This window comes from Leptopilina boulardi, unplaced genomic scaffold, assembly GCF_019393585.1.
Source record: "Leptopilina boulardi isolate dan_hultmark-lab unplaced genomic scaffold, ZJU_Lbou_2.1 LbouV2_229, whole genome shotgun sequence".
NCBI lineage: Eukaryota > Metazoa > Arthropoda > Insecta > Hymenoptera > Figitidae > Leptopilina > Leptopilina boulardi.
This window is the reverse complement of record NW_026137784.1, coordinates 20,160-43,944: the sequence shown is the minus strand read 5'-3', so window position 1 is coordinate 43,944 and position 23,785 is coordinate 20,160. Positions and strand designations below refer to the sequence as shown.

The 23,785-nt window shown below is 27.4% G+C and overlaps 4 protein-coding genes across 7 annotated transcripts; 1 reads left to right on the top strand and 3 right to left on the bottom strand.

The window, feature by feature from the left end:
* Positions 1 to 8: 8 nt before the first annotated feature.
* Positions 9 to 2,591, bottom strand: LOC127280224 (2-Hydroxyacid oxidase 1-like). Its single transcript, XM_051303123.1, has 9 exons — positions 2,437 to 2,591; positions 1,848 to 1,991; positions 1,462 to 1,613; positions 1,132 to 1,387; positions 894 to 1,001; positions 682 to 814; positions 440 to 556; positions 259 to 370; positions 9 to 161 (listed from the first exon to the last, which is right to left on the bottom strand). Exons 2-9 carry the CDS (start codon positions 1,979 to 1,981, stop codon positions 94 to 96), a joined length of 1,080 nt encoding a protein of 359 aa, XP_051159080.1. The 5' UTR covers positions 1,982 to 1,991; positions 2,437 to 2,591; the 3' UTR covers positions 9 to 93.
* A 3,441-nt stretch (positions 2,592 to 6,032) lies between these two features.
* On the bottom strand, positions 6,033 to 20,324 carry LOC127280215 (probable ubiquitin carboxyl-terminal hydrolase FAF-X). 3 transcript variants are annotated; one of them, XM_051303103.1, is made up of 26 exons: positions 19,997 to 20,324; positions 18,921 to 19,109; positions 17,961 to 18,225; positions 17,639 to 17,864; positions 17,440 to 17,574; positions 16,892 to 17,372; positions 16,553 to 16,810; positions 16,382 to 16,480; positions 16,029 to 16,303; positions 15,667 to 15,868; positions 13,514 to 15,446; positions 12,892 to 13,427; positions 12,235 to 12,836; positions 11,976 to 12,149; positions 11,760 to 11,901; positions 11,311 to 11,615; positions 10,993 to 11,243; positions 10,749 to 10,921; positions 10,484 to 10,680; positions 10,221 to 10,348; positions 9,973 to 10,139; positions 9,635 to 9,891; positions 9,268 to 9,497; positions 8,911 to 9,113; positions 8,167 to 8,771; positions 6,033 to 7,364 (listed from the first exon to the last, which is right to left on the bottom strand). In XM_051303103.1, exons 2-26 carry the CDS (start codon positions 18,987 to 18,989, stop codon positions 7,217 to 7,219), a joined length of 8,061 nt encoding a protein of 2,686 aa, XP_051159060.1. In that variant the 5' UTR covers positions 18,990 to 19,109; positions 19,997 to 20,324; the 3' UTR covers positions 6,033 to 7,216. The 3 variants fall into 3 exon arrangements, with proteins under 3 accessions (XP_051159060.1, XP_051159061.1, XP_051159062.1); XM_051303104.1 differs by having other exon boundaries at positions 20,249 to 20,317; XM_051303105.1 differs by having other exon boundaries at positions 8,167 to 8,768; positions 19,997 to 20,311.
* Positions 20,325 to 20,907: 583 nt separating this feature from the next.
* LOC127280213 (transcription factor A, mitochondrial) lies at positions 20,908 to 22,326 on the top strand. 2 transcript variants are annotated; one of them, XM_051303101.1, is made up of 4 exons: positions 20,908 to 21,157; positions 21,393 to 21,762; positions 21,863 to 21,961; positions 22,044 to 22,326. In XM_051303101.1, the coding sequence occupies exons 2-4, from the start codon at positions 21,550 to 21,552 to the stop codon at positions 22,254 to 22,256; spliced, it is 525 nt and encodes a 174-aa protein (XP_051159058.1). In that variant the 5' UTR covers positions 20,908 to 21,157; positions 21,393 to 21,549; the 3' UTR covers positions 22,257 to 22,326. The 2 variants fall into 2 exon arrangements, with proteins under 2 accessions (XP_051159058.1, XP_051159057.1); XM_051303100.1 differs by having other exon boundaries at positions 20,919 to 21,186.
* Positions 22,327 to 22,512: 186 nt separating this feature from the next.
* LOC127280214 (uncharacterized) lies at positions 22,513 to 23,777 on the bottom strand. Its single transcript, XM_051303102.1, has 4 exons — positions 23,556 to 23,777; positions 23,245 to 23,298; positions 22,932 to 23,143; positions 22,513 to 22,845 (listed from the first exon to the last, which is right to left on the bottom strand). The coding sequence occupies exons 1-4, from the start codon at positions 23,662 to 23,664 to the stop codon at positions 22,555 to 22,557; spliced, it is 666 nt and encodes a 221-aa protein (XP_051159059.1). The 5' UTR covers positions 23,665 to 23,777; the 3' UTR covers positions 22,513 to 22,554.
* Between the last annotated feature and the right edge of the window lie 8 nt (positions 23,778 to 23,785).

Sequence of the window (23,785 nt, the reverse complement as noted above, 5' to 3'; positions counted from 1 at the left end):
AAGAAAAATTAATTTTATACTTTTTTATTCTATTTTTTTATTCAATGAAGTACATAAAATGTTAAAAGATTTTAATTTTATTTAATAATTATTTTATAAATGACTGTATTTCGATTCATGACAAACCATTGTTTTAGTAACTTCCTTTATAGATCTACAACCTATAAAAATATGAAAAATTATTTTACTTTTTGGTTTTTAAAATTTTTGCAACATAATCGTAAAAAAGAAAAATAATTTTTTTATTTTTTACAATACCTGATAAAGCAAATGTGAGATGAATTTCTTTTTTCAATAATTCTAATAGATTTTTTGCTCCTTTTTCACCTTCGCAAGCCATTGCCCATAACATTGGTCGTCCAATAAATGTCTGAGAATTTAAATATTTATTTATTTTCTTCATATTTATTAGAAGGAAATTTATTAAAATTTTATTTACCATTTTTGCACCCAAAGCAACGGCTTTAAAAACATCAGTTCCAACTGTGATTCCTCCATCAATATAAATTTCCAATTTATCACCAACTGCTTTTACTAATTCTGGTAATACTTCTATCTACAGAACAATTTTTTTTTTCTTTTATAAATGTTATTTTCATGGAAAAACTTCAGTTTTTTTTTAATTTTTATAAAAATTTATATATTATTTCTTTATATTTAATTTTTTTAAAAATTTATTACCGGTGCTGGTACTCCATCAATTTGTCGAGCACCATGATTTGATACTTGAATTGCACTGGCTCCATATTTAACAGATAAAATTGCATCTTCTACAGTTAGAATTCCTTTAATCACAACCGGAAGACGAGTTTGACTACAGACAAAAAGAATTTCAATTCACTGAAATTATTTTCAAAATTAAATTAATTTTTCAGAAAAAAAAAATTTGATACCTTATCAACCAAGTGACATCATTCCACGAAAGTGATGGATCAAAAAGTTTAGAAATTGATTCATCATTCAGCTTATTTTTTTTTACATAATCATCAACATTGGCGTATCTGAAATCAAAAATAGAAATCAAAAATATTAATTCAGTTAAAAAAAAAAAAATGTTTCTTCTTTTGCTTTTCTGTGAAAAAAAAATATTTGTCTTACTAAAAAATAAGATTAATTTAAAAAAAAACATACTTTAAATGAGGAGGGAGTTTAAATTTATTTCTCAATTCATTTCGTCTGTCTCCAAAAATTGGTGCATCGACTGTTAAAACAACAGCTTTAAAACCAGATTTCTCAGCTCGTTGAACGAGTTCCAATGTTAATTTTCTATCGAAAAATACATAAAGTTGAAGCCATTTAATTGCCTTTGGTGCGGCAGCCGCAACTTCTTCTATACTGCTCGTTGATATTGTCGAGAGAGTAAAAATTGTTCCAGCTGCTTCGGCAGCTAGAAAATAAATAATAAAATAAAATCTTTTTTTTTTCACAATTTTTGAATAATTTGAAAATTAAATATTAAACCTTTTGCATTTGCACATTCACCATCAGGATGGGCCATTCTTTGCATAGCTGTTGGTGCAATTCCCAAGGGCATCGAAACTTTTTCTCCCAAAATAGTCGTGGTGATATCAACATTTGTAACGTCTCTCAACATTCTTGGCAATATTCGAATCCTAAAAAGAAAAAAAAAAATAAGTATAGCCTGTATATAAAAATTATATTAATAATAATAATAAAAAAATAAATAAATTATTATTATAATTTTTTCTATCTAATCAGTTGAATTTTTTTTTTATTCATTACATAATATTAATAAAATTAGTCAGGATAAAAAAATGGTAATTAGATAAATAAAAAAAATTTTTAATTTCAAATTATATTATTATGAATAGATTCATTGTACCAACTTTGTGAAAGCTTCTTTATTCCACAATAAAGAACGTTCTTCTCCAGCTCCATTGTTATAATAATCTCTTGCAACGGGAGTCAAAATCTTCAAAGCCTGCTCCTCATAATCCTTGACGCAAACAAATGGGACCATTTTTTTTTTTCTTGAAAATTAAAATAAAATAATAAAAATTTATTCTATCAATAAATAAATAAATAATCAATTAAATACAAGAAAAAGTTTTTCTTTTATAATATAAATTCAATCTACATTGAATAAAAAAAATTAATTTCGTAAATTTTGTGCAAAGTTCACAATTATAATTTACTGATTATGATTGAATCAGTGTTAGGAAATTCAAAGTTGATTAATTGGATTTGATAATATTGTCTTTTGTTCGAATAACAAAGAAGGAATTTTTACTTGTTTCTTGACAAATAGAAATTTATTATTTTAATACAGAAAAAGAGTTAAAAATATAAATCAAAATTTCTTTTAATTATTAAATCAAAGAAAATAAAAAAATAATTCAAAATTAAATAAAAATAGTTGAATTTCTACATTTAAATTATGTAAAACAATATTAAAATAGATAATTAAAAACTTACATTTCGAAAATAATTTAATAGAAAATTAATCCTTTAGTGTGTGTCTGTCAGAATCCAAAAAGTGAACTGAGAAGTACTTCTGAAACTGAATTTCTGATAACAAATTACGTCGATATAATTATGATCCTCATATTGGCAATGGCATTGAATAATAAAAAAATACATTTCACTGATAACAGCATCTCGCATCTAAGAACACTATTACTATTTATTTTTTTTTTTTCACAAAACAAATACCTCAAAATTGACATAAAATATTTAATTTTTTTCTTAATTTTTACATTTCTAAAATTAAATTTCTAAATAAAAATTTAATTAAAATAACTGAAACTTAAACTCAAAATCAAAAAAGTAGAAAATCAATTTTCAATTAAAAAGAAGAAAAAGTGTTTTGATTTAACATTTTTATTACATTCGTTAGAAATAATACACAAACGCTATAGTTTCGTTTCCAAAATAAATATATAGGCTTACTTATTTCGGAGCTAAAACCTTTTTTGGCCGACACCTGACACCCATTAATATGCATATATTCGTCAATGATAAATTGTCGTGGATAAATAATCAAATATAATATTCGAAAATAATGAATGCAAAATATTTTATATATAATATATATGCGGTATGCGTTAATAAAATCATTAATAATAATATAATAATAATAATAATAATATAATAATAATAACACCAGGTTACAGGGCCGGCCTAACGAGGTTATCCAGGCAAAGTAAAATGCGTACATAAATGCGCTCTATTAACAAATGTTACAAAAATGACGTAATTATTATACTTTTTTTTTACACGTTCCCTTTAAATTCACTTTTTTTTCTTTTTTCATTTTTTTTATCATTTTTTTTTTTTTTCATTTTAAACGGGAAAAATCTACACAAGGACGATGATTGCTGGGCGGAAGCCACCTGCGCAATTTTCACTTACACTCGCGATCATTCATTTTCACTTTCATTCATTCTCATTTTTTCTTTAAATTTTTTTTCGTTTTTCTTTTTTTAATTATTATTATTTTTTTTTTCTTCTTCTGCTAATTAAATTATTATTAATAATAATAATTATTATTATTTATATCGCCAATCGTCGGCAGTACATATCTCAATGTAATTTTACCAGTCATACGTTGTATGACTTGATAAAAATTATAGAACCCTTATAAAAAAAAAAAAAAAAAAAAAACCAAAAATTCAGTTCTCCTCTTTTCATTTAATTAAAATTAAATTATTTTCGAAAATTAATTTCAATTAATTAAATGAAAAGTGGGTTACCAAAAGATGTGCTTAAAATGCACTTGGCTTGAACGCATCGTTGATAAATATAGGCACAAAGAATAAATGTTATTCTCTGACCTTATATCAAATCAAAGATCAAATGGTAACAACGATATAAAGTTATTTTAATTGCAAAACAAACTCTAAATTCTTTTTTTTTTTTTTACTACTCTTTCGTCCGTTTACTAGTTTTGCGTTTTATACGCGTATCGTCGCCTTAGGAACGCTCTAGGATCTTGTTAAGATCAAAAACTGTCTTAAATGTTTGTTTACAAATATTATCTATAATAATAATTTTGCAATGCAAAATGCACGATATTTAATTTTCTTTCTTTATTTCAATAAAAAAAAAAAAAAAATTGTCGACAAAAAATTTTTAATGTCAATAAATAATTTTCACAAATTTCCAATGTCAATGGAATTTCAAATAAATTTATGCATCTAGATAATAATTTTTATGTCAATGTTAATTTTTAAATCAAATTTTGTAAAATAAAAATAATATAAATAAAAAAAAAAACCTAATCTCTTTAAATTTCTTTTTTAAAGAATTTAAAAAGAAAAAATTACACGGTGTTTCGAATACATTGATTTACAAAAATAATAAAAAAAAACGAAATTTCAATAGATTTGTAAATTTAATTAAATGACAATTCATTCATATAATTAATTAATATTATTAATTAATTCATCAAAATTTTTTCCCGAAAATTCGTGATTTTTTTTTAAAAAATTAAAAATTCGTGTTTCTTTTTCTTGTTAAATTATAAAATAATATAAATTTTTAATGTTTTTTTTTTTAATATTATTATATCAACGTTTCGAAAAACCCATAAAGTAAAATTTCGATAGACAAAAATCAAAAATTGAATATTCAATTTAATTTGTCGACATAAAACGACAATATTCTTATAAATAAAAGAAACGTGCAAATTACATTTTTCAAAACCTACATGAATATAGGCAACAATCGAGATTTACTTATAATTTAATAATAATAATAATAATAATAATATTCATTTTTTTTTTTGCACGCAGCACGGTGGCTTCATCCGAATGTAAAAGCGATCAATACAATTATTGTATGGAAATATAGATTTCATTATTTACAAAAGGGATTACGTGGTACATGTAAGAGCAAAAAAAAAAAAAAGATTTTCAGAGGTAGAATTAAAAAAAAAACCCGAGGTTTTCCCATTTTTTTTCTTTTATATTTCACTAAATTGAAATAATGTTCCAAAACAGTCAATTTGAAAAAGAAAAAAAAAACCTCGAATTTTTTCCTCCTCTTGAGCTTCTTTTTTTTCAGATTCGCGTCGATATTATAAAAGTCTTGTAAGTGATGATCGAAGATTAGAGACAAAAAAAAAAGACTAGTCATTCGCAATTGAATCGCTGCTGTTAACGAAGGAACGAAAGAGTTTTCCTTTTTTTTTTTCTTTTCGTGGAGAGTCATAATTTTTTTTTTTTTTTTCTGAGAATTTTTCCGTTCACACATTTCTATGTACAATAATAAAAATAAATTGACACATGTCACTTTCTTTCGAAACGCAAAAAAAAAAAAATTTTCCTGTCAATTTCGAACTGATAAAAAGAAAATGTAACGGATAAATTGATTTTTTTTTAAAAATACGCTTTGGTAAAGAATTGCGTTCTCTCTTGTAGAAATTTTTGTTTTTTAAAATGAAATTATTTTCAAAAGGCAAATAAGTCGAAATGACGTTTATTTTTTTACTATTTAAAAACTTTGTACCAAAATCAACTTATTCGGAGATTGACTAGAGTTTCTGTCAATGGAGAAGAAAGAAGAACTTATTTGCCTTTGATTATAATTCCCTCCCATTAAATTTGACTTTTCTCAACAATCACACTCCATTTTCGTCCCAGCAATCTCAAAAAAAAGAAAAAAAATTCTCTCATCGGGCTAATCAGGCATTTTAAAAATTCCTTTCAATCTGACATTCCTGGAAAATTTGTTATGATTTTTTTCACAATATTTTCCTTTGAAAAATTTCGTGTCCCGTTTTTTTTTTTTTTATTTTTAATAACACTAATTTCTAAGGCATAAGAAAATGACACTAGTTTCATGACACAAGGGACCGCCTTTTTTTCTTTTTTGTTTTTTAAATATTAAATAATTGTCAACTATAAATCTCTCTCTCTCGCTCTCTTTCGTTCAATTCATACTCATTCACTTTTTTTTTGTTTTTTTTTTTGTTTTTTTTTATTCTCTCCACTATTTATATAAACTGAGAGAAATTGTGTGTACAAAAACCAGGATAGCGCCTCGTCTCGTATTATAATATAATTATCGGGTTTTTTTTTATTTATTTATTTATTTTTTATCACATATAAAAAGCGGTTGTGTATTTACATACAAATATCGAAATGAGGCTTTTTTTCTCGATATTTTAGGGATACCGGATGCGCGTGGATTTAGCAATTATCGAATAATGTTCGTGATTTTAAAAATTCCTGGTGTTTTTTTTTTTTAAGATGATTTCTTTTTATTAGATGACTTTTTTTTTAGCACGAACTTTGTGTTTTTTTTTACCAAATACGTTTCACTTTGCCTTTTTGCAATATTACATGACTTCGTTTTTCAATTGATAATTATAGAATTACATATTTATATAATATTCTATATATAACATACGTTATAAATTAAATCAGAGCCATGGTCAATTGACAGTCAAAAATTTGCGCTTTTTTTTTTGAAAAAAAAAACAAAAAAAAAAAACAAAAAAACGCAACCATAGCTCCGGTAACAACATTATTCCCTCAAAAATACTTGCGAAAAAAAATGAAATTATTATTCTCGACTGTCATTTTTTTTTCTTCTTAGATAAAATTTAAATTCTTAACAACATCTGACAACTCTCGCGCCGCGATTTTTTTTTTTTTTTTGAAACGATTGAAAGAAAAAAAATATAAGATAGAAAACACGAAGAAATGTCATTTTCAAAGGAAAATTTCGACCGCTCGTTTTTTTTTTTAAGTACAAAATTGACGGGTGTTTTTTTTCCGGTTTTTATTTTTCTGTGTTCAATTAGAAAGATTCATGTGCTACGGCAACAAAGCGGTGCTTTTTTTTTCCTCAAAAGCCTTTGGCCTTTTCAAGATATTTAGAAAATCTATTCAAGTATTTTTTATTATAATAACAATATGTTCACATTTACATAAGTGTACGGAGAATCGTGCTTATTTTTAGTCCTTTTCTTATTTAGCAGTGTGAATGATAACACTATTCGCTATACATTTATACAACCGTTTTTTTTCTTCCTTTCTTTACCTCTCTTTCTCTTTCTTTTTTTTTTTATTCTTGTTCATTGTCACAGTTTTTTTCGCGATGAAAAAACACAAGTGATTTTTTTTTTTTGTTTTGCACAGCACAAGAAAAAAAAAATTATACGTTACCATATGGTTGTCCGCCAAGAATAAATTACGACGTTAAACCAAATATTGATGATATTCCTTTAGGTAAAAAATATTTATCAAGTTCAATCAATGGGAGTTCTTTCCCATTGGGCTGAATCACAATTTGGAGGTGCATGTGAAAATGTTTTGTGAATCGGCGAAGGTCCCGGTTGCGATTGTTGTTGATTCTCCTGCATTTCCTCGCCCTCCGTCACTTCGATTTGAAATCTCCTTTATTAAAAAAAAAAGGTAAAAAAATTAATACATCAAATTTTTTATATTTTTCTTTCTAATATTTAAATTTTAATTAAATATTTGTTATCTAATATCAATAATTTAAACATTTAATATTAATAAATTAAATATTTAATATTAATAATTTAAATATTTGATATTTAATATTTATTTATTGAAAAATATAAATAATTTCCATACATACATATAATTTTTTTAATTATTCAATAAAAATAATTGAAAAAATCTTGGATTTAATAATAAAAATTATCTTCAAATATTTTAACAAATAATTGAAAATATCATCAAATTATTCAATCAAATGATTGAAATTATCTGCAAATAATAATAATAATAAAAAAAAAATTAAAATTATCTTTAAATATAATGCTGTAAATAAAACAATTGGAATTATGTTGAAAAAATTATAAAAATTAAATTTTAAATTAAGAAGAGTAGATTACACTTTTCATTTCCAAATTTGCATCATCCATTTTCAAATTAAAAAGTGTTTAAAACCTTTGTTGTAAATAATTATTTCCTATATTTATTTACATTCACAAAAAAAATAAAAATAATTGATTCAAGAAAAATATAATGAACTTGTAAAGTAAATACAATAATGAAAAAATTAAATTACTAATAGAATATTCAATTAATAGAATGATTATTTTAAAGCAACTGAAATCTTTTTATAAATTAATTTTTTCACAGTTTAATTTTTTAAATAATTAATTTTGATTGCTAATAAATTAATAATTATGAAAGCAAAAATTGATAATTATTAAAAATTACTCACGTTACGACTGGACACGATGATAAATCCTTCATAACTCTCGTAGTACCACGAGGTCCATAAATCTTTGGAAGTCGATCTCTCCTTTGTTTTGATGTTGTTGTCGTCATATTTTGTTCACCCTCTGATTCCTCGCTTGATTCACCAGCACGATAATTAATACCAACAAAATGTGGTCCTTGACTACGTTCACCTTCCGATTCAGTGCTACGATAATTTTTCGAATCAAATTGAATTGACTGTTGCTGCTGCTGTTGTTGTTGTTGTTGTTGATGTTGTTGCTGCTGCTGTTGCTGTTGTTGTCCACGGCTTCTTTCATTTTCCATTTCATCACCACCACGGAAATTTTTTGATTCAAATTGAATTCGTAGTTCACGATTTCGTTCAGAATCCTGTGTTCTTTCTGTATCATCGACACATTCTTCATTTGGTTCTTCAACTTCTTGTTCATCCTCTGGACAAAGTTCAAAAGCACGTTCCAATGTTTTCTTTGCGCTATTACTACGCTCTAAAAAATAGCCATTCGTCGATTCATTTGATTGTGTTGGCGGTGACCAGCCATGATTATAGGCGTGTGTATATGGTGCCGCTGATGTATACGGTCGCTGCTTAAATAAAAATTTTCATTCAATTTCAAAAAAACAAAAAAAATAACTTGCAAATATATTAAAAAAAAATTGTTATTCGTTAAAAAAGAAAAAAAGCAATTTAAAATTAGTTTTTAAATAGAATAGTAAAAGAAAAAACCTTGTCGAGTTCATCTTGAAGCCAGTCGATGGCGTGTACCCATTTTCTTTTTAAATCCTGATTCCCTTGGAGAACAGCGTGCGCTGGTCTGCATTTACTAAATAATTGCACCATACACTTGATACACTGATATGCACGCTTTTGATAATGATTTTTACTTCTTTGAATAGTTTCAAATAAACCTTCTCGTTCCTCAGGAACACCTGTTAATTGAGAAAAAATTCAGAAGGATTTTTCAATTTTTTTTATTAAAATTAGAGATTATTGTAGAGAACATTTTTTTTTTTTTTAAGAGAAAAAATTAAAGTTAATTTTTAAATAGAAAAGAAAATTATAAATGATTAATAAATATTGTACCTTTGAGAGCATTGTGAACCCTGTGATTTTGCCACGAATCTTCCATTAGTAACATAGCGAGAAGAAGATCTGTATGATGTCTAAGCTCATGTGTATAAGCATATCCAATTTGCCAAAGTAATTCACTTAAAACAGATCGTGATAAGTGAGGATTTTCCCAACAACAATACTGCAATAGTTTCACTGTATCTTCCGTTACATTTGCGTCTTCTATTAATTTCTTTATATAACTGTAATAAAAATTCCCCTTTCTAATAAATATATAATATATTTATAATAAATATTAAAATATAGTTAATTAAAAAAATTAAATGGACAGTAAAAAATAAAGAAGAAAAAGTTAATTTTTTTTGCTTCAAAAAATTACCTCGTTCTTGAGAAAAGAATTTCTTCGGCTTGCGATTGAATTGGCATAATATATTCCGATTGACAATCCTTATCGCCATATGGATTTGGCAGAGGCAATGTATTGTGACTCGATCGTGTTTTTGAAGAAACATCACAGCATCGAATAAGCATACTGACAACTTGATGAAGTTTCGTTAATTCAGGATATTGATATTTTATTGTCGGACCTGGACCTTCATCAATTGCCACCAACATAAACGTTACTGGCACGTTGAGCTAAAAATTGTCAATTTAGCCATTTTTAATTATACTATTAATTACTGTAATAAAATATTCGTTAAAATTTTCTTCACTCACCTTAAGAAGCTGAGCTTTTTCGTTTAAACCAAGTGTGGCGTATGTGTGAAATAACGTAAAATAATGAGGAAGATGACGTCCATGATCGGAAATTTCTCGATGCAATAACGAAAGCACTGAATGCAACAAATGATCACTCAACGTTGCATTTGGATCGTAGAGTATTGCTGTAAAGAATAATTTTTGTTTTATTTCTATTGTAACAATATTTATTATATTGTTTTTTCTTTTATTAAAAATTCACTTACAAGGCGCATTGAGAATAGGAGGTCCGCATGGACCGTCTTGAAGTGAAAAATGTGCTAGCAAAACGATTGTTTTCAAAAATGCTGTTCTCACCTCAGTACTCGGACAACTTAAAAGATACTCGCAAAATCTGAAGAGAAAAGAATCATAGAATTAAACTAAATTTCTTTTTTTAGTCACTACAATTGATTTAAAATTGAAATTTAATTGAAGCCAAATTTTTAATTTTTCAATTAATTGTCGAATTAACAATTTTTTTAATTACCTGTGTGGATGACTGAATAGAATGTTGTGAGCAAACCATGCGCGAGCATCTTTGCTATTTCTCAAATGAAGGCACAGAATATCGTACCAATCAGCTGCATTACCACGTAGACTTTTTTTAGTATGAAAACCCGTGTAAAAAAGAAATCTTGACTCCAATTGAACAGAGAGCATATCTAATTCCTCAATTTCAGAACTCTGAAAACAAAAAATAAATAAATATGAATTGAAACTAATTGGTTAAATAATAAAAACAAAATTCTCACCAGTTTATCATTGGGACTTTGTCTATTATATGTTGTATTGCACGCAACAAGTTTTCTAATAAACTGAAAATATTCAGAATTAAATTGATTTCTGTTGTGCATAAATTTAATATTCTGTTTTCTAACACTGTACTCGATTGCTGGTGGCATTTTTGTTACTCCTAATTTAGTATCTACAAAAAAGACAATTATTAAATTATAAAAAAAATAGAAAATACAATTAATTAATTTTTCCATAACTCACAAAGTGACAATTCGTTAACACTTTTCGTAAGGCAGTTTGGTTCCACGTCTAGTCTCGTATAAAAAAGCATATAGGCATTCCACCATCGCTTTTGCCTTCTGTAACTCATTTTTTTCAACATATGATCAAAAACTTCTCCCATATAATCACCACCAAAACATTGTGATTTCATTTCTTCTTCCTCTTCCATTTTACATTCCATTACATCGCCATCGTCAAATTTATACCATTTGGCTGTGCCATCATTTTGTCTACAATCAATCATTTTTTTTTTTCAGAAAAATTGAATTAACATTTAAAATAAAAAATTTTTTTTACCTATGTAAAATGTAAGAATAATAATGGCCTCCACTGGCTTGTCCACTATGAACGACAATACCGCTTAATTGGTACTTTGTACATGTTCCTTTAGCCGCCTCTTCATAATCGTAGTCTATTACCTCTCCTTCGAGTTTTGCAAGACCCGAAACAGTATAAGGTTCCATATCCAAGTCTCGCGGGAATTCAAAATAATCATTAAATTTAATTGCGCAAACACGTTCGAAATCGTATTCGAATCTTTTTAATTGAATTGCTAGAACCGGTGGTAATTTTTTCACACACAACCTTTTCACAGTGACAACCTTAAAATGAGAAATTGGAAAAATATTTTTAAAAAAACAATTAAGCGCCATAAAAAATAAGTAAATAAAAATAAATACAATAAAACAATTAATTTTAATTTAAAATTAAATATTTAATTGAAATATTAAAAAAATGAACTTTACTTTTTTGTTGCACTTATCACAATGATAAGCATCCGCGCCTTCAAGAAGCTCTCCTTTCACGTATTGCTCTAAAGAATCTAATAAATTTGAGTGATTTCTAATATCGACACTTATTACGCTAAACGGTTCTTCTTTAGAATATCTGTAAATATCAAAAAAAGTGAAACAGTTTTCATCGAGAATTCATTTCGAAATTAAAATAAAAATGTCAATTACCTATGGGGACAGCCTTTACAAATTTTCTGATCACTATAAGAACCTCCGAGTATTTTTCCCATTATTTGTTCATGTCCCAATGCTTTTAGCGCCTCATCTAAACTTTCTACTAGACTCATAAAAAATTCTACTGCGTCCTGTTGTTCTCTAAGATTAACGGGTTCACCTTGAAGTCTACATTAGAAACATTAATTACAAAAATTAAAATTTCAACGAATTTATTTAGTAATTTTTTCTAATTATTAAATTTAGAACTCACTTAAAATGTTTCCAAAGGCCACGTGGTATATAGTATTGAAGTTTACTGTAGGCCAAATGTCCAAAAATTGCCTGCACTTGCTTAAGAATTCCAATATTGTATTCTTTACGTGATTCATCGGCACCACATTTTTCTTCATTACTATCATTATCATTTGTTTCGATTGTCTGATCGCTTTCAATTCTCTCATCACCTGAGAAATCTTCATTTAAATCAATAGCCGCACCCTCAGCAGCCAATAGTCCAATACGAATACTTTCAACCATATAAAGTTGTTGTAACACTGAATTCATATAACATGTTGCACCGGCATTTTTTAAACCAACAAAACCTTTAATTGGCCGTGGTCCCACTGGTGGCATATAATCCCACTCGCATAATGGTTCATCTTTATCAGAATAAAACATTTCAGTGAGCATTGTGACTAGAAGTTTCATATTTGGAACACAACCAAAACAAAGGCTAACGAGTAAATCAAATGCGGCGCTCATTGTTTGTGGCGTTGTACAAACTGGACACGCTTGCAATCTATTTAATTCGCCTGTACTTCGTAATTGAAGCATTGAACGCGAAGCGGGAAAAATGAAATCCTCAACGAGTTCCTGAAAATCAAAATTTTTTTTACAAACTGTAAATTTATTTAGTATTCAAACTTACTTTTATTAAATTGATGCCACGTGTTTCATCAGAGCCAAGTTCGTATTTTTTACTCGGCGGTAAAAATGACAATAACTCCTTAGTAATACCAAGATGTCCTTCAAGAACGGCTTCATCAATTTGTGTATCACCTGTTTCTTTAACATTGTCACGTATTTTTTTCAACCATATTATTTCAATATTTAAAAGATTTTCAACAGTTGTAATTGGACACGATGACATATCGGCATAATTTAAAAGACGACAAAGTAATTGAAAATATTCATGACTTTGTTTTGCATTTTCCATTACTGTTGTTTTTAAAACTGTAAATAAAAGTGTAATGGCAAATTGTAATGGCTGATGTCCACTGCTACACCATGTTGATATTAAAAGAAATTGTTCAGCAGCCGCTATTCGAACTATTCTCGATGTACTTAATAAAACCATATCAATGAAAAATGTCTGCCACATTCTTTCCAAATTTGTTAATGTTTCCAATGCCGATGGATTAAGAACCAATGCTATTGTTAATACCTCCAAAGCTTCCTTGCACACTGAAATTAAAAATCAAATTACTAAACATTGAAAAAAAATTCAATTTTTTTTTAGAGACGAATGAATTCTATATTTTGTTACATACCTAGAACATCATTATTATCCGGTGATCTTTGTTCCCTTTGATTGATTTCATGTTGCGCGTGAAGTTCCTCAGTTGTTGCATTAATATTATTTAAATTACCCGTCGATGCCGCCCAAGCAAGACGAATAATTGCTCTTATTGTCGCAATATCGGGCAATTCCCATCGAACAGCTTGTTTAAATAATTGTTGACAACGTTCAGTTCCCAAATTACCAATCACTAATTTCATTGCTAAAACTTCACCTAAATTTGCGGCAACATTTCTCAACATATATTCCGTACTATGATTAGTGACATTTTGTAATGATTGTTTTAAAACAGTTATTGCTTTTTTATGTTTTAAAAATTGATGATCACGTTCACGATTTTCAGAAAAATTTGTCTGCTCCTCATCGTCAAGTGTAAGTACAACAACATTACCAATGACAGTCAATAATAATTTACATAATTTTAAAACAGTCAAATAAGCCGATCTTTTTGTTGTCTCATCGGCATTAGGGAGAAATTTATTTTTCGTCAACATTTCAAGTATCACTCCAGCCTCACCACTTTTTATAAAATTATTTTGAAAATTATTTGCACGCTCTGACATTGGATCTAATGCCGGCATCAATAATGTATACAACACTTCTAAATTGTATAAAACTTGACTGGGACTCGCGGTAAAAAATAATGTATCAACACTCGTTGCTTGTTCATTACAATGAGGATTTTGCGATGGTTCATTATCCATATAATGACTAAAAAGCCATTGTAATCTTGTAACAGTGAGTTGATCGGGCGGTACCAATTGCAATAAATTTCTAGCGCCATCACGCAATTGTGCAAGCTGTAAATTACAACCTAAATCGGCTAATTGAAAGAAAAATGTCGTATATTGTGATCTTTGTGACATAACAACGCCTGGTAAATTATTTTCCGCTCCCAAATTTGGTGCATCGTATGGCGAACTCGTTGAACTGTCCGAACTACTGTCAGGTGAACTCGGAACATTTGTATTAACTTGACTTAATTTCGCTGACAGTGTCATTTTATCTCTCAATGGTATTTGTGAAAGTAATTTACGATCGTCAGCCTGCTCCAATGATTCTCCATTAATAAAAAGATCAAGTTTCACATTCGAACCACTTGCTTTGATTCTTCGTAAAATTTGCCTTCTCAATGATGCCAATGTATCATTACTGTGCGTAAGAATATCAACATCATCAGCACTTCTTCCAGGATTAACAAAACGAATAACAAGCCCTAAATTTTTTCCACGCGCCGCACGATGTAATGGTAAAATTTTCCTCTCACCCGTAAATGCCGTATCACATTCATTAATATATTCCTGTAATACTTTCATAACGCGACACATTTTCATTGCTTCTATTTTTATTTCAGTGACACGTTGCTCAAGACGATCGTCATTTCCATCGAGAAATAGTTTATTTAAAATTGTAACAGCATCAAAATGAACTTTTAAACGATCCATACATTCGGCAATATATGACTCATGAAAAACAAGAATCGATGATTGTAATCTTGGTCCTAAATTTGTATTAACTTCTTTTAATAATTCAATTCCACGATTTGCTATTTCCTCTGGACTATTAGTGACAACACGCCATAAATATTCAGTGCCAATTAAATCAACATCGTCCATTAAAAAAGTTCTTCTTTTTAATTTTAATTTACCTTCCTTTGAATTTACTGCTTTAAAAAATCTTTCAAAACATTTTATTCCACTTTCTGTCAATAATGTTGGATCCAATTGTAGGATATTATTTTCAAAAAAATCTTTATTTATCGATGGATCTAAATCTGGTTCTTCGCCCATTAATTTTGAAAACCATTTAAAACATGCCTCACGATCTGATGTGAATACCGCTTGTTTTGCTAAACATTGCCATATTTGTTTTGCCTGTTCAGCGCACAACCACAATTGTCCATCCTGAAAAAAAAATTAAATTAAATTATTTACACATTGTTACAAAAATTATAAAATAGTAATTAATTTCTTTCAAATTAATAAATGTAAATTATACAATTATAAAATTTAATTTTAATTGAGATTAATTTAAAAAAGTGGACTAATTTCTATTTTACAATTTTATAATAATAACAAAATGAATTGGAATTTATCTATTATTACTGTAAATATTGCAACTCACCTTTAGCAGAAATCTTAAAAAATTGAGTCTCTCTTGAACCTGCATTATGTGATTATATCGATTATCGGGCATAAAGGTATTAGCGTCAATTTCCGGATTTTCTTTCACCAACTGTCTCACTTTTTCCATATAAGATGTTAAACTATTCGTTACTAGAATTACAACAGTGTGCTGATTTTGTAGACGTTCAATCACCTCTTGTCTGTGAAAAAAAACGTATTTAATACATAAAATTGAAAAAATAGAAACGTTTTTCACAAATATAAAGAGAATTAAAATAATATTTAAAATCAAAATAATAAATTTAAGAAAATTAAATAAATAATGAAACAGAAATAAAATTTAAAAATAGTTTTTTTAACCTGTAAAAAGCATGATGACTACGTTGACTGTGTCCCATATTTGGATTAGGCTCATATAAACAGCAAATTTCGCGAATTTGTTTTAAAGCCGGAAGTGCCCATTTATCGCCACTTTTTAATTCTTCCACACATTTATCGAGCCAAGTTGTTTTCTGTGCATCACGCTCCTGCGAGCAAGAATAATCCAAAATCTTAACATGAGCATTTAAAGCTTGATCCATAATTTCCGTTGGAACTTCGTCAGAATGTGCCAAATTCCAAAAGAGCATCAATACCTTAAAAAATAAGTAATCAATAAATTAATTAAGTAATTTAAAAAAAATAAATATCAATTTTATAGAAAAATATAAAACCTTGTGTGCCATAACTCCATCCTTATCGTCTTCAGCGAGTCTACGAATCAACTCTAAAAGTTTCTCTCGTTGCTTTTTATTGGCAGTTCTCCAACTCGACTGTAAAAAAAAAAAAGTCTCAGTTATTTTATTTTGCTTGTCAAAATAATTAAAAATGAAAATAATTTTCACCTGAAAACATTCAAAAAGATGATCAAGTTGTTCGGGACTAAAATCCCAGGCCAACTTTGCTAATAGATCATGTACATTTTTAACAATAGCTTCATGTTTTCCAGCTTGTGCTGCCCAAACAGCGTCTAAATCTTGAAGAGTTAATGCACGCTCCTTTATAATAAAGCGTAAAATTTTTTCCAATTTTTCCACATACTGCGGTTGATGCAACGAATCACGAAGAACAATCTCAAGTACCGAATTATCTTTAATCCATTTCTAAAAGAAAACAATTTTATTTTTAAATGGAAACAAATATCAATTTTTATTTTTAAATTTCAAAAAGAAAAAAATACAAACCGCCATTCGTTCAGCAGTGAGCCATTCTTCTTCCTCTAATGATGGATTACGATGTGGATAATAACTAACACTTGCAATCACTTTATTAACTTCATTTAAAGCATTCATTTTTCCATTAAATGATGAAATTTGTAAAAGCCTTAATATCATTTTCAGTCTTAATATTTCAAGATTTTTAATCATATCCTCCTGATGTGGTACACGTGAAACTAAACATTTAGTGCCTTTTATTATCGCTGATATTGCATCGTTATTAGATTCTTTTTTTGCTTCTTTCTTAAGTTCCTCATCTGTTAAATTATCCAATATCACTGGCACCATTTCAATAATGGGCATTAAATATTTCTCTATTGTATGTACTGTTAAAAATTCATGACAAAGACCAAATGGCCGAAGTAATGTAAATATAACCGGTACTGTTAGATTTCGTCCACTTTGAAATCTTTTCAATAGAATAACAAAACCATTTAGTGCACCGAATCTGTAAAATTATTAAAATCAATTAAATATAGTTTGATTTTATTTTATTTTTTTAATTTTCTATTTACCTATTTATTAAATCTACCAGCCATCCGCGAGGATTTCGTGAATCCGAAGGGGGACGAGCATAAAGTTTCTCATCAGGAATATTGCTTCCTGGAGGAACTGTTTCCGAACCTCTCGCCGCATTAAAAGTATGAAATCTGAAAAAAAAATATAAATTTTATTTTATTCACAAATATTCCAAATATTGTTATATTTACTTACTTGTTATTTGGATTAAAGACCATTGCGAGAAGATCGAGAAGAGGAAACCAGTCCTCATCCAATTTTAAAACACAAAGTTCCACTAAACGTTCGCAATTTGCGTTAATGCAACTATGAATATTTAATTTCCAGCTGTTAACAGCATCATCGGTGAGAATTTTCGTGAATGAAATAGTAAGTCCCTCACGAAAAAAGCGTTGACATGCTTCGCTCTGTACATCAATTCCTAGATGTGGAAAGAAAGGAAAATATATATTTTTTTTTTAGGAAATTCGAGCTTTAAATCGATTCGAAAGAAACAAAAGGGGGAATTTTTTTTTACCCTTTTTACAGAGATCGATGCTGGCTTGTAGTAAGCATTCTAACTCTTGTTCAGGTAAGACTGGCACAACCCATCTCGGACTAGATATTTTTTCATCTAATGTTGCGAGCTTTGCGTGTGGGAAATCGGGCTCCGAACGTTGTTGATTTCCCTCCTCGGCGGAGGTGCCAATCTCGCCTCCACTCTCCGTTTTTATTGTTGTCTCAGTTAACTGAAGGCCAGACATTGTCTCTACCAATTCCTGAGAACTCGGTGGACCATGCATCTAACAAAAAAATAAATAAAATCATTGCTTACAATCTATATTTAATAAAAAAAAAAAACATTTTCTTAATCTCAAGCAAAAAAACTATCTCCAATTATTTCAACTACTTTTAATCTTATGAGAAATTATTTTAATTTTAAAAATATTTAAATATTTTTGGTACTTAAAATTTCTGCAAAAATCTAACAAATTTTAATTTTTTTTTAATATCTCTCGAGTAAATAAAATTTTCGATAATAATAAAATAAATACACAATTATTATTTACCAAGTAAATTGCAATTTTTAAATTTCACCTTTTTTTGAATATTAAATTTTGAATTTTAAAATACATTGAACAGAATAGAGGAATCAAAAAAAATTGCACTTTATTGCATTATGCATAAATTTATAAAATAAAAACACTTCACAGAAGAAACAGAAATTTTTTCTTTTAGATGAATAAATTAATAAATAATAACTTAACTTCTATTAATGAAAAAAAAGAATTTAAAAGCTTTAATTTATTTTCTAAATTAAAGAAATTGAAATATTTTGCAAATTTCAAAACTCATGTTAAAAAAAAAAACGATTCCTTATTCTTTTTGTTACACTCTTATTTGTAATCTACCAAAATAATATTAGAATAAAATAAACAAAAAATTTTTTTTTTTTTTTGTTAGATTAATGTGATAAAAAAAAGAACAAAGTACGAACCTGTGGATTCTGCTGGTTTTCGGAAGGATCAATGTCAACTCCCCCTTGGCCTCTTGTAGCGATCGTCATTCTATGTATTATCTTTACTTTTCTCCAATGTCTCTAAAATTTCTTGATCTAAGAGTGTCGCACCGCCAACAAGCATTTAGCTCATTCACTGACATTAAATAATATCTATACCTACATTATCTGAAACCGAAAATAGAAAAAAAAAACAATTAAAATTTCTATACTGAAATAAAAACTACAATAAATGTGGTTGTCTTTGTTTTTTCCCCAAAAAAAAATTCGATTAGTTTCCTAAACGTCACGCCTTTTTTTTTTATTTTATTTTTTATGATCTAAAAACGTACATACAGGCCTTGAGATTTTTTTTAAAGATTAGATTATAAACACTAATTAACAATAAATAACGTGAAAGACAAAAAAAAAAATTAAAATTTCGTACAAGGGTAAAAAAAAAACAAAAATAAAAGCCATCAATCTTTTTTCAATTGTCAAAATGACTATTTTATAGAAAATTTTGGCAAAAATTTATTATTCCAACAATTATTGCAGGAAAAGTGATTAAACAATGCAGTCATTTTCGGTTCGAGGTGAAAATCAAGTTTTAAGAAAGTTGATAAATTTTTTCCTTTTTTTTTTCGACACTTAATGGATATAAATGGCAAAATCTGCTTTTCTAGTTTCGCGATCTCCGAAAGGAACGATGACGATATCATCTTCTTGGAATGCAACTTCATACGAGGGAGGGGGCGGATAGACGTTACAAATTTTTGATCTGTCACACGAAATATCAATTACAATTTTTCATTGTAATGAATTTGTAACAAGAAATTTTTCATTGGAAGTAAATAATTAACGCAATTAACATAAAGACATACACATACACCCCGCAAAAATTACGAAAACAAGTTAGCACGATTGTTCGCGCAAGCAAAAAACCACTGATGATGATGAGAACCAGCAGTGCAAATTGCGCATAGAATCCGAGCGTGAGCCAAAAAATTTCTATTTAAATTTGACTGTTGAGAAAAATTACAAAATAAATTATATTGAGGTTCGTAAATTCGTACCTACGCGACTTGAATGAATAACTGTGGTGATCACAGTGAGCCTATTTTTTTTCACCCTTTTCACATTCACCCGACCGGGCCTTCTCCGGACAAAATGGCGACCCTTGTAAAATTTAGCACTACTGAGTTGAATGAGCCCCCGGCCTTTTTTTCAGACGTTATCGCGTGCCGTCGTGCCGTATTGAATATTTAAAAATCAAGGCTTATGACATTTGTATCGTTGCACTAGATTTCAAAAACTTAATAACACACCTTTTACATAGTAATTTGTCGGTATAAAATCTGACGTGACGTTAAGAACGAACTCGCACTGCAAAATCTGTAAACATGACTTGAGGGCGCTGCGGAATGCCAACCCCCGTGACTATTAAGAAAAATAGTGTTTTTTTCCATTTTCACAATATTAATATTTATTCACTGATTAATATTTTTACAAATTATTTTATTTTTCTTTTAAATATTTACAATAAATTCGAATAATTATTTGTACATAAAATAATAAATTTAAAAAATTTTAATTCAATGTTTCTGACTAGGGTTTTTCATGCAAGTACTACATCCCTGTCAGTGCCGCAGTTCTCTCGAATAAAAACCATTTCCTTTATTTTCTCTTTGGAAAAATTTATTTAATAATCCGATATTATAAGACAATATCTTATTATTGACAATTATTTAATAATAATCTTTCGGTATTATGAATTACGATTTCAAAATAGTTAAACTTATTCTTTATTTCGAAATTCCCGGGGAAAAAACAGGAACACGGAATAGAAAAAATAAACATTTTTGATTGGATCAAAACAAAGGACAAATAACTCTATTTTAAAAAGGTTATAATATTATTAATTTTAGAAAATATAAACAATTTTTGAATTGTCGAAAATGGTAATGTTAAGTTTTTTAAAAAGAATATTAATTTCTATTTTATGTAATAATTTGTATTAAAAAAAAAATTACATTGACAGAAGGAATAAAGAAATGAAATATGGAAATAGCAGAAGACATGAAACGCGACAGTTGCGACTTGCGATATGGTCTTTGTGTTTCTGAAAATGTTAATCAAAACTTGAATAAAAAATAATATTTTATATGAAAAAGGTAATAACATTGGACTATATAATGGCGGGTTGTAAAACATTTTTTAACCGTCTTACTAGTTATGTAAGTAAACCAGTTATTCTTCAGACAAGGTAAATATTTCTACACGTGTACCTAACCTAAAAGTTGTGATATTTACATTGTGCCACAACGCAGTTTAAAAAAAAATAATTAAAAATTTGAATTTATATTTAAAAAAAAAAAAGAAATATCTTTCAATTTATAAAAATTTCCTTATTATATTGTCAAAAAATAAATTTATATTGTAAAAAAGTAATGTTTAGAAATGTATTTTCAGAAATAATATTCCTTTTTATCAACCTATTGCCAATATAAAAAATTCACAACTTAACAAACATGGAATACCAAATCCACCAAAAAGACCAAAAACTTCTTTTTTTGTATTTAAAGAAAACATATTGCCAGAAATAAAAAAAGATAATCCAGAACTTAAAATGAAAGAAATTGTTCGCATTGTAAGTGAAAAATGGGCAAATTATCCTATAGAGAAAAAAGAAGAAATGAAACAAAATGCACTTGAAGATTTCAAAAGATATCGAGAAAATTATCAAAATTATAAAACATCTTTAACAGATGAACAATTGAAAAAATTGGAGGAAGCAAAAGATAAGATTAAATTGAAAAAAACAAATTTAAAATTAAAAAATGTTAGTAAGCTAACAATTTTCTTTCTACTATAATTTATAAAAAGATTATTAAAAATTTTTGTTAATTGGTAAAAAATAATACTTTTTTTTTTAATTACAGAAAAAAAAAGAATTGGATAAACCTAAACGTCCCTCTTCTGCTTATAATTCGTTTTGTCGTGATAGATATTTTAAATTAGATGAATCTGTGCCATTCAAAGTAAGTATTTTTTTTTTTTACAAAATAATTTAATTATCGAAATTTAACGAAAATAATTTCTCTCTTTTTTTTGTTAATGTAGGAAAGAATGATATTATTAGCCCAGCAATGGAAAAATGAGGATGCAGAAGTAAAGAAAAAATACCGTGACGATTATTTAGAAAAAATGACTGTATATAATGAAATTTTAAAAGAATGGGAACAAAAAATGGTCGAATTGGGACATTTTGATATGATTGGTTCAAATAAGCTTAGAAAATTACATAAACAATTCCAGAAAAAGGCAAAATTATAAAAAAAAAAAAAAAATTTTTTCCCACCGAAATACTTTAGTTTTTATTTACATAATTTGAACGAATCAAAATAGATTTAAAATGTAAAAAATTGAAGAAAAAAAAACGATTTTTATACTCAGGATTTTTTTTTAAAGGAGAAAAAAAACAATTTTTTTTGTATACTCAAATTTTTCTGTCATATTGATAATTACAATAAATATATTCATACAAAAAAAAAATATATTTCTTTTTTTTAAATTTCATTAATATAATAAGTTTTCATTTATAAAAAATTTATTTCCCCAAAAGAACCATGATTTAATTTATAACATCAGGAATTGTTGAATTTTCAAATGAAATAATATCAAATTCATTCCAAATAAATGAAATAATCCAACGCATCATTGAATAACTAAATAGATATAAACTTAGTCCTTGAAATATTAATTTGCATATTGTTATAATTTTAATTAATCTATTAATTACTTTTGGATTCATATTACATAGTAATAAAACAGCAACTAACATGTTTGATCCCTGTAGTTTTGACCATTTTTGATGATAAATAATATGAACAACAATTAATGCAAAATATGGCGCATAAACAGTCTGAAAAAAGAAAAATAATAGAAAAGTAAATTTTTGCTTCTTCTTTTTTTTTTTGTTTAATTAAATAAGAGAAGAAAATAATTTACCTTGCCAAAAAAATTATCCCACTTTAGTAAGAACATAATATTTACAATTAATGCAAGAAGTGGATATGATAATTTACCAAATAGTAATTTATAAATCAATGAATTTTCCGATAAAGGCGGAGATTTACGTGAATTATCACGAGGTCCAAAATCTCCTTGTACACGAGGATATAAACGACTATCTAAATCATTGTCATTTTCTGATGAAGTTCCTACATAAAATTACAATATTTTATTGCTTAATAGAAATTTATTTTCTTGACATAATTCTTATTTCGAAAATGAATTTTAATTTTTTTTGAATATTCATTACCTTCAGCGAGAAAATCGAATAATCCTTTTCTATTTTCTGATAAGCCATTTCTTTCTATAAAGTAAATAATAATAATAATAATAAAAATGATTATTTATTATTAAATAGAGAAAATTTTAATTTTCATAACCTCTAAAAAGAATTTACTCGAGATTTCGTAATTTATAATCTTGAAAGTAAATTCATTTAAATAATTTATTCATGTTTTTAATTTTAAATAATAGATTTTTCGAGAAAAATCCAAAAAATATCGAAGAATAATTAGAAGTTTCTGATATAAACAATGATCAAAAAAAATAAATAAAATTTACCTTGAATAGGACTGTCGCAAACACGTCCTGTAATTTTTTCTAAACGATTTTGAGAATTTTCTAAAATTTTTCGCCTTCTGGCCTCTCTTTTTGCAGCTGCTTCAGCCATTTATTTGCATAAGTTTATTATTATTTATTTATATATTTTTTTATATTAAATTATTTGACCTGTCTGAACTGTCAGTGTCACTCTCCTAACTGTGTGAAGTTAACACCATATAATGAAATGT

Excerpts from the sequence above, each read along its gene's own strand:
- LOC127280224 (XM_051303123.1), bottom strand. The coding sequence starts at position 1,981 with ATGGTCCCATTTGTTTGCGTCAAGGATTATGAGGAGCAGGCTTTGAAG. Across the intron at positions 1,388-1,461 it reads TGAATGTGCAAATGCAAAAG|CTGCCGAAGCAGCTGGAACA; the intron begins GTTTAATATTTA and ends TTTATTTTCTAG. Across the intron at positions 557-681 it reads TTGATGGAGTACCAGCACCG|ATAGAAGTATTACCAGAATT; the intron begins GTAATAAATTTT and ends ATTGTTCTGTAG.
- LOC127280215 (XM_051303103.1), bottom strand. The coding sequence starts at position 18,989 with ATGACGATCGCTACAAGAGGCCAAGGGGGAGTTGACATTGATCCTTCC. Across the intron at positions 17,575-17,638 it reads GTCTTTAATCCAAATAACAA|ATTTCATACTTTTAATGCGG; the intron begins GTAAGTAAATAT and ends TTTTTTTTTCAG. Across the intron at positions 15,447-15,666 it reads TTTTAAGATTTCTGCTAAAG|GATGGACAATTGTGGTTGTG; the intron begins GTGAGTTGCAAT and ends TTTTTTTTTCAG.
- LOC127280213 (XM_051303100.1), top strand. The coding sequence starts at position 21,086 with ATGAAAAAGGTAATAACATTGGACTATATAATGGCGGGTTGTAAAACA. Across the intron at positions 21,763-21,862 it reads CAAATTTAAAATTAAAAAAT|AAAAAAAAAGAATTGGATAA; the intron begins GTTAGTAAGCTA and ends TTTTAATTACAG. Across the intron at positions 21,962-22,043 it reads ATGAATCTGTGCCATTCAAA|GAAAGAATGATATTATTAGC; the intron begins GTAAGTATTTTT and ends TTGTTAATGTAG.
- LOC127280214 (XM_051303102.1), bottom strand. The coding sequence starts at position 23,664 with ATGGCTGAAGCAGCTGCAAAAAGAGAGGCCAGAAGGCGAAAAATTTTA. Across the intron at positions 23,299-23,555 it reads TTGCGACAGTCCTATTCAAG|AAAGAAATGGCTTATCAGAA; the intron begins GTAAATTTTATT and ends TTTACTTTATAG. Across the intron at positions 23,144-23,244 it reads ATTCGATTTTCTCGCTGAAG|GAACTTCATCAGAAAATGAC; the intron begins GTAATGAATATT and ends AATTTTATGTAG.